Here is a 9,599-nt window from a genome sequence, read left to right as displayed (position 1 = left end):
CCCTACAAAAAAAAATCCATTTTAAGGCTCGAACCCGAAAATTTTAATTAATAGGTGAAAGGATCCTATCCATCACATCGTCATCTGACGTAATAAATTTTCTCCACCAGTTATTAATTTTCACTCCTTTGTTTTCTGACAAAATCAATCTAACCACAACTATTTGAATATAGTTATTATGTTATAAGAGGCACTTGAGCAGGCTTGATCCTTCACTATTTACCTTTAGCAATTGGTTTCAATTTTTACATTGCCAGCATTGAGATATTCTTTTCCTTAAGAGTTAGTAACTTAGTAATAAAAAATTATGAAAAATTTCTAATATTCAATCTGAGTCTGGACAGTATTTGGTTGAACTTGACAAAGAAAGTAACTGAAATTAAAATTGGAAAAGAGTATTTAAAAGTTTGTGCTTGAACATAAATTTTAATCGAAAAAACAGTTAGAAGTCTTGTGAATAAAAACTATTATAAAGGACAGATGCACAAAGTATTCCGCATTCCCGCAGGGTCCAGAAAAGGGTTACACCCCCAAAGGGTATATATAATGTAAATAGCCTACCTATGTAAGCATTAACGACTGCTTTCACGGCTCAAACATGTGACCTATAGTTCACACAGAGACAACTTTACCGTTGATTCAAGACTTCCCTTCTAAATAAAAATTATTATCTCTCAAATAAGTTTTTCAATATTTTACCAACATTTCAAATTATGTAACACATCTCCACTACTTATTCTTAATCCAATTACCTGTAAAGTTGATTGTCTAGTTCCACTTTTTGTGGAACATCCTTATCTGTTAGTCAAGCAAAATTGCAACACAATTACTACCTTGATTGGTTAAAGATATACTCACCCACCAACAAAAAAGAGACGTGATGTCACTAAAAGACATAACAAAGATGAATTCGATTGTAAAAGTGAATGAGCTGTTAAGTACTCTTCTCCAAGAGAATTAGGCATGTTTGAATATCATGATTTTAAAATATTGACAAACTGAAAAACTATATTATTTTTAATCTGTTCCAATAAGGATGACACTTTTCCAATAAGGATGACACTTTTCTGTAACTAAAAATTTATTTTATCCTTAATGGTACTCTCCTATGGCCATAAAAATATCATCACATATTTAAGACTACAAGTTCTATAACCTGTTTGGCCAAGTTTATTTTTTTTTAGCCAAAAGTACTTTTTTTAATCAATTGTCAAAATTAAGGTGATTGGTCAAGTTTTTTAACGGGAAAAAAAAGTACTTTTGAATAGAAGCAAAAGCAATTTTGGAGATTTAGAAAAAAATAGTTTTTATTCGAAAGCACTTTTTAAAAGTTTGGCCACACACTAATTGTTGCTCAAAAGTACTTTTCAAACTATTTAGTCAAACACAAACTATTTCTCACCAAAAGTACTTTTTTGAAAAGCGCTTTTCAAAATAAGCAAATTTTAGAAGATTGGCCAAACAAAGCAAATTTTAGAAGATTGGCCAAACAGGCTACTAATCCAATTGATATGTGCCAAAAGCATAAAAGGGCAGCCCAGTGTACCCTGCATTTCTGCAAAAAACTGTTTCCACGGCTCAAACCAATAACCTCCTAATCACATGACAGCAACTTTACAAAAAACATGTCTTCTTAATTTTCTAACTTGTCAAACATCGCCAAATACAATGAACGGAGGATGGAAGAAATACAAGATGAAGCTTCCATTCACTAAGTTGATGACAAATGTAATGGACCACATGGCAATTGAGAACAATATATTGCATTACAGATATAAAGAATAGCCACAATAAAAAAATATTCCATTTGCTGTCCTGTTCAGCAATGCCATTTAGGCTAAATTTTCAATTGACAGCAAGACAAGGGACAAAAGATGAGAAGTTTCTGGATTAGGGGGATTGAGGGAGAGAGAAGACACAAAGGCTACTTACAATAGTTCTGATAACTTAACTAGTTTCTAAAGGAAATAAAGAAAAAGATTAATAGATGAGGCAAGGGGGAAAAGAAGAAGAAAAGGCAAGAATAAAAAGGTAACACACATATATATGCAGAGAATATGTAAAGATCAAAGAGCACGAGTTGGAGGATTCACAAGGGATTGTGACATAAAGCAACTGACATTACTTCAACTCCAGCACTTGTAAGTAATGGAACTAGAAACTTTCTGCTGGGAATCCGTCGATGCTCCCAATTCCATTGATGGAACGTTTTGGCCTCCACTCAGTCCTCCCCTTAACAACCTCTCCACCATTTTCGAGTCGAAGCAAATGTTGACACTGAACATTCCCAATGTCATCTAAGTCACCAACACCCTTGTCCAGTACAGAGGTCAGTGACTGCAGCACACTGTCCCTTCTGCATTCCCTTCGGTACTCCAATGTCATGGCCGCGAGCTCGCAGCCTTCAAGTATTTGCATGGGTGCACTCTGCAGCCAAAGACATGTCCCACAATTTGAGCCGTGTGATAAATAGAAGCAAATACATAATGACACGACGAAACCAAGATTCTCGAGCACTCGAGAGAAGATTTCTTTATTTATGTATCCCTAGTGATATGAGAAAAATTGGGAATTCCACAACTACCTAAAGACACTTCACTAACCATCAAGAGTCTTTCAGTACACTGCAAACACTGCTCATTTGAGTTTATATAGCTTTCCCTATTTTAGGTTGATAAAAAGAACTTCATTTTCTTGAGGAAGATGGTTTTTCACTTTAGTTTTAGAGAAAAATAAAAGAATTGGTGAGAATTTCGTACTTACCAGCCCGAAGAAGAAAAAAACTTGATTTTACATATACACTTTTTATTCCTATATGGTGCACACTGCACAACCCACGAGAGAAATGACGAACAACAATTCTCCTCTAACAGGAGATATAAGTAGATAAGTAATTCAGAACTTAAGTATGCAAAAAGCTCCCAACACATCGACACATCATGGGACATAATTCAGCTCTTTCTGAAACCTCAGGATATGCAGTACCACCGTGAATCCAAGAAAATACATGATTTGGTTGGGTTAGTGTGTGGAAACATGATCTTTTAGTTTTGTTTTTCTTTCTCCATCGTACACACGATTTCAGAATATGATGAAAATCTAAACACATCTATTGTGCTACGTACCCTAATCATAAACCACAATATTTTACAAGCAATAACAGGGAAGAAAAAAATACTTTAAAGGATGGAGGAGGAAAAGGAAGAGGATTTACCTCAAGAATCCAGCCAATGTACTTGACATTATTAACATGCTGGTTAACATCTAAGTCACTCCATCTTGGCTGTAAATTCAACAAATCAGAAGATATTAAAGATGTCCTTAGATATGACAAAGTCACCAGTGAAGAATCCTTCTACTTACAGTTAAACCAGTTCGGATGTAGTCTGCTGTTGTCTCGTCAAGTTTTGGTAACTTCCGGCTGTCATCGTCAATAACAGGAGGTGAATCAACAAAATAATCTTCAATTTCAGCCCGAGCCTCCTCCGGTATTTTAGATAATCTCCTTGTCTCCTTATTCATCATCACCCATAAGCTGCAAGCAAATGGAAACAAAATTAATCACAGTTATGAAACGATGAATAGATCAAGGGTTTCATGGTTGGCCACCAAACGTACTACATGTCACACCCCTTTTTACCACCTTAACCCTCTTTAAAATGATAAAATGGTTTTTTAAAGATAGAATAAAGCAGAAAGGTCAAAAATAATCAAAATAGCATAACTACACCTAAAACCAACACTAAACACTAAAAGATGTAAAATTTCGGGGAGGGTCAAAAATTACATGTCTACACTACAGACGAGATCAGGAACTATGGCTTGGTCATAAAACAGCCAAATCCAAAACGAAGGTTACAACCACAAAGAGACAAACCTAAATGGAAATGATAAAATCATTTTACGTCGAACATAACTGAATAATATGCTTGTAAAAGTTCATCGTGTAAAAATTTAATCAAACTGAAGTAGATAAAACAATAATGACCCTACCTGGATGCTCTCATCAATACATGCCCTGTACTACTATCACGGACAAGCCAATCTCGCCGCATACCATTCTTCCCTGATGCAGCCACCCAAGTGTCAACTTGAACAACATCACCCCTGTGAGAAAGAAATCAGTCCAAAGATCCCCATACTCATTTTCACATGTCAAAGAAACTGTGCATAGTGTTTGAAATATCAATAGGGAGATCAGTAGAACTGGTATAAAAAGAATAATCCCAACAGATCCAAAGTAAATATACAAACGTAAAGAAACCCCTAATATTTCTCCTGTGGATAGTTTGCTTAACTGCAATATTGTGATAGACGGGGAAATTAATTGCTTAATAGCTAGGCGGAAAATGAGCAAAATGATTCAATGATAGAGGTTAGGTGGCACCTAAAAGAACTTGAGAGATTTCTAATCATGCAAAACAAGATTTTCCTGTTTAAATTGGTCATTATCTTCCAAAAAGAGTGCATGGATTTTGAGATAAGGAATTATATTAAATTCAACTTCATCAAAGTGATTCCTCATATCACAGAATAGCAAAATGCTATGCAGAGCTTTAAGACTACAACAGTAAACTGACTTGTGGTTAAGCAATATTACATAAATGTGTGGTAGAAGAAGTTTTAATTAAACAAATTAAATAATTCTGGAGTATGAACCTCAAATTTCAAATTGCCTTCAATATTGATCAACAAAGACAGTTCCAAAAATGGCTGAACTTCGGCTCTACCCTTTCTAGTACCTCAGACTCTGATACAGCATGTCAGAGAAGCAAGAGCAGAAACTTACCAAGTAGGATAGCGATCCACTACAACCTGCATTTTGGTAACAACCCAAATCAAATTTCTCTTGGACATTTCTGGAGTCGATCCAAACCCACCATGCATGAGTCCCGCACACTTGACATGGTTAAGAGCAGTTTCCTGCAGAACAAACTCAAGCTCGTGAAGGTATCAAAACAAGATGCTTCTACAACTTCAAGTCAATAATTCTTGGCTAAGTGGAAATGAAAGGCTAGAATACCTGTAAATGATTCATCATCGTTTCTATAGACGCAGTCCTATCAGCCCCTATTTCATAGGACCTGATGCTAAAATTTTGACGGAAAACAAGGCCATCCTGCACAATTTTTCCTAAACCGAATGGGTCAACGAGCATATCAGGACGCTTAGGCTTCCAATCAAGCATCATCCATTGCTTCTCAGCAGCCAAAAAGATAGTTGTGATGGCAGCAAGGAGCATGCTCCAATCAGGCAACTGGTTTGCAAAGGTCCTTGGAGGAGGTGAAGAATACACCTCATCATCAGTTTTGAGGCCATCCATAACGCCTACCTTTGTTCCATTCACCTTAGGAGGAGCTTGAGCATTGGCCTTAGCTTGTAGACTCCCAAAAGCAGGCTTCTTAGCATTGAGCCCCCGTGCATCTATACTTCCAGGAAGACTTCCTCCTACCTTTCCAGATGGTTTTGCTCCACCAGATTCAGGAGGTGGATTAGCAACAGGAAAGAATGCGCCAGTAGCAGCAGTGACCACCATGATAAAAATATTATATACCGGCGAGTCAGTCTCGCTTCTTTCAAATTTGTTGTGTATTACTATCAGCAGATTCAGAACAAAAGAAACAGATCAAAAGGTGAGACTGTTCTCCCTGCAACACCGTGAAAGTAACATATCACTGTTATCTCCAACACGGTCAAAAAAATTTCAAGAATCTAAATTTTCCTTAAGTAGCAAGTGAAAAAAAAAAGCTTTAATCTTTGTAATGGTTCTAAAGAAATCAAACGTTTACAGCCCACCGAAACAACAGGCTTTGATAGAAGAAACCCAAATCAATCATAAAGTTTCAGCTTACAATTACCACTTCACCCAATAGCCATATAACTAAATAAGTAAAATATCTCTAGTTCCATTTACCAGCACATTTATGCATTAAAAACCTTGTCTTATCTTTATCTCTCCTCAGGCAACCAAACCAGCAGTTTCATAAATTCTTTCAATATCTTTAACATTTAAAAATTTGTAACTCGACCAGAGTAATATTTTTATTTTTTGTTTTTTGATGACTTAGTTTCCAGACCAGCTTGAGCCTACTTCGACTATTCCACCGGACACCTGCTACCTCCCACCACACAGGTACCAAATAACTCTGTCTACAAAGGCTTTAGGAGATAGGAAGAAATCACCTAGTTATTTTCGCCTCCGCTAGGATGTGAACCTGAAACCTCATTATTCTCCTCCCACTTCATTCACCACTAGGCCACACCTTTGGTACCTTAAACAGAGTTCTATTTTTTTCCTAAATATCTAGAGTTTATTTCTAAGAAAAATCAAGAAATTAATGTCCGAATAGAAACAAAAAAAAACCTAGTATATGATTGTCCTTCATTCTATTTGAAATGGAGACAATATTTCAAAGGAAAATGAATTCAATATAAGAAATAAAAATTAAAAGAACATGAATTTGCAAAAACAAAATTCCACCCAAAAATAACAATGAAATTCAAACATGCAAAACAGATCTGAGCCTCAGCTTCGTAAACCAAACCGCTAATTCTCCATATTCCGCTCAAATTACAATCACAAAATCAAGCAATTACCCTTACATTATGTCTCCATTAATACACATAATCCAGACAAATAGCAATCCAAATCATCCAGATCAACATTCAACAACTACATACATAAACGATACAAAAATTCAACAATTTCATACATAAAAAAGGTTTTTTTTTCAAAAAACGCACCTTTTTCCGTTTTTTCTGCGGACAAACTTCTAGAGAGAACACGACGAAATGTATTGCACCTGATATGATAACGTAAAAGACTTCACTTTTGATCAATCAAACCCGATGAAAAATATAAGATACACGAAATTTCTAGGGTTTGTGATCTTGTAGTGGTCCTTTTTTTCTCCGTAAATAAATACTTTTTAAATTATAAAATTCAATTTTGCTTTTTCAAATTTTTTGGAGAGAGAGAAAGAGAAAAAGCAGGGAACCAGTGGAATCTGGGTGGTAAGGATACAGTGTTCTAGTCGCCCGTTTTTATACTATCCACCTGGCCCCTTCCGCCTCGCATTTAACTTCATCTTTTGCCCCTCTATTTCCAATTATTTACATGACTGCCATTCACAGTTTTTCTTTTTTTTCTTTTTCAAATAATCCATCTGTTTCTTTTCTTTCTTTTTTTTAATTATTATTATTTGAAACAGGGCCTGTATTATTTGTTAACTTAACACGTGGTTTTGTGTGTGCTAAAAGCCTAAACTAGTTAATATTCAGAGGCCATAGAGTGGGTTTATTCATTTTAATTTAAAGCTTACATAATTTGTTGGAGAATTTTGTTACACCTACTATATTTGTTTATAGAGTGTTAAATACATTCCAAACACTCAAGAAAAAAATATGATTACAAAAAAAAAAAGAAAAAAAAACTATGCTTCAATCTCAAACAAATTGGGATTGGCAGCGTAAATCCTCATTGATCGTGTTGAGAAAAAGCATAAAAAAAATCAGTTTAGTACACAAAATATCTCGCGTCCATACAGGTATGAGAAAAACCGCATAATTAAAAAAGAACATATTAAACTTTATTAAAAAAAAAAAATATTATGGAATAATAACAAGTTCCATGAAAGTCATACCTTTTAAGTTTTCATGGCAAATAAATTTTTAGATGATTAGCATGTGTTAGTAGAATAACACTTTGGTATTTTAGTGGATAACTGGAAATACACTAGTGTATGATTTAATTTTATAGTCAATTAAATCAGAGTGCATTTATTTTACTACAAATTTTTGAAATTATACACAATCTTAAAAAAAAACATATCCATATGAACGAGCTTGAAATTGTTTTTAGTTTGATTCTTAAAAGAAGAAAATGAGATTGGATCTTTTACGTGCATTAATAAATATATACATATAGGGGTGGAGCTAGAAAATGAATTATGGGTTCAGATGAATTTAGTAACGTTTCTTTATAGCATGTTTGGCCAAACTTTTAAAATCAGTTTATTTTGAAAGGCATTTTTCTTTAAAAGTTTTTTTAAAAAAGTACTCTTGATAAAAAGTAATTTGTGTTTAGCTAATTAATTTGAAAAGTAATTTTTGAACAATAATTAATGTTTGACTAATCTTTTAAAAAATACTTTTAAATATATTTTTCTCAAAAGTGCTTTTGAGGAGAAGCTATTTTTTCAGCTTGTCAAAAATTGCTTCTGCTTCTATTCAAAAATATTTTTTTCCTTCTAAAAGCTTGACCAAACACCATAAATTTAGGGGAAAAGCATTTTTGGCAAAAAAATACTTTTTTTTCCGACTAAAAAGATTACTTGACCAAACATGCTATTAGACTCCTGCATTCGTATTAAGAAATCTATTAAATATTTAATTATAAACTTAATAATTAAAATAAGTCATGAAGTAAATAATAAATTTTGAACTTATAAACTTTAATAAATAAATTTGATGGGATAGAGTTGCTTCTAGGAATATATCATCAATAATTATTATGGTTGAACTATATGCCTAACTTTGCCAGCCTAAGAATGGTCCTCCATATCTTTTTTTATAGTCGTCCAAGTGTAATCTATGTTTTTCAACTTTATGGCATAGCTTAACGTGTTGGCCTCATGCACTAATTAATACTATGATTTTTCTAATTTAGAATAAGGTGGGTGTAGGACCAAAAAAAGTGGATAATTAGTAAAATGTTAGTTGATTTTTCTTTCTATATATTTTGACTCTGAATTTCAACTTCCAACCAAATCTGACTCGAGCATATAGTTTTATTTTCAATTAGCAGCCTCTATGACCAAAAAAGTAAACGTGGCGTTTGGACATAAGAACTGTGAAATTCCGGAAAAATAAATTTTTTTAAGTGAAAATATTATTTAAAAATTAGAATTGTATTTGGAGCTGTTTTTGAATTTTTATGAGTGATTTGAAGTGAAAAATTTGAAAAATATTTTTTTGGTGTTTTCAAATTTTCGAAAAATTCTGAAATTCAACTTCATGTGAAATTTGAATATTTCATGGCCAAACACTGATTTTAAAAAAACGAAAAAAAATAATAATAATAATTTTTCTTATGTCCAAACAGGCCCTTAATGTTTTGCCATTATATTGGTAACTAAATGAAAATGTTAACAATCTTTTTGTATTGCTACATAAATATTCTACCTCTGCCACTGCCACTAGCTATAGATATTATCTAATCTTATTTTAACAATCTTTTTATTATTAATTCTAACATAATAAGTTCTTCATTATTAACCACTGCATAAATAAATTTTACATAAATGTCTGTGTTTGGTGCATATTACAATGTTTTTCCATTGATATCGATGAACAAAATCCTTCCTAGAGATCGAAGAACTAGAAATATATTGACATTAAATTCACCGATTTATGTATCCCACGTCCCAAACCCATAAAGAAAATAAAATAAAAAAGGTGTACATTGAAGTCACCGATGATCTTTTATGGGTTTTATATTTCTTTTAGTGATAATATGACAAATAAAATAGGAAAATATTCGTTATTTTTTTTCTTTGGAGTGTGGGTGTTAACAAAAAAATGGAAAAGAATTCATAAAC

General features: G+C 33.3%; 1 protein-coding gene across 1 annotated transcript; it reads right to left on the bottom strand.

The window, feature by feature from the left end:
- Positions 1-1,716: 1,716 nt before the first annotated feature.
- Positions 1,717-7,006, bottom strand: LOC109209927 (palmitoyl-acyl carrier protein thioesterase, chloroplastic). The gene is made up of 7 exons (XM_019373294.1): positions 6,745-7,006; positions 5,024-5,648; positions 4,790-4,923; positions 3,994-4,107; positions 3,364-3,535; positions 3,215-3,283; positions 1,717-2,427 (listed from the first exon to the last, which is right to left on the bottom strand). The coding sequence occupies exons 2-7, from the start codon at positions 5,534-5,536 to the stop codon at positions 2,155-2,157; spliced, it is 1,275 nt and encodes a 424-aa protein (XP_019228839.1). The 5' UTR covers positions 5,537-5,648; positions 6,745-7,006; the 3' UTR covers positions 1,717-2,154.
- Between the last annotated feature and the right edge of the window lie 2,593 nt (positions 7,007-9,599).

Source organism: Nicotiana attenuata, unplaced genomic scaffold, assembly GCF_001879085.1.
Source record: "Nicotiana attenuata strain UT unplaced genomic scaffold, NIATTr2, whole genome shotgun sequence".
Lineage (NCBI taxonomy): Eukaryota > Viridiplantae > Streptophyta > Magnoliopsida > Solanales > Solanaceae > Nicotiana > Nicotiana attenuata.
Note: the sequence above shows the minus strand (reverse complement) of the source record. Positions and strands in the feature narration are given on the sequence as shown.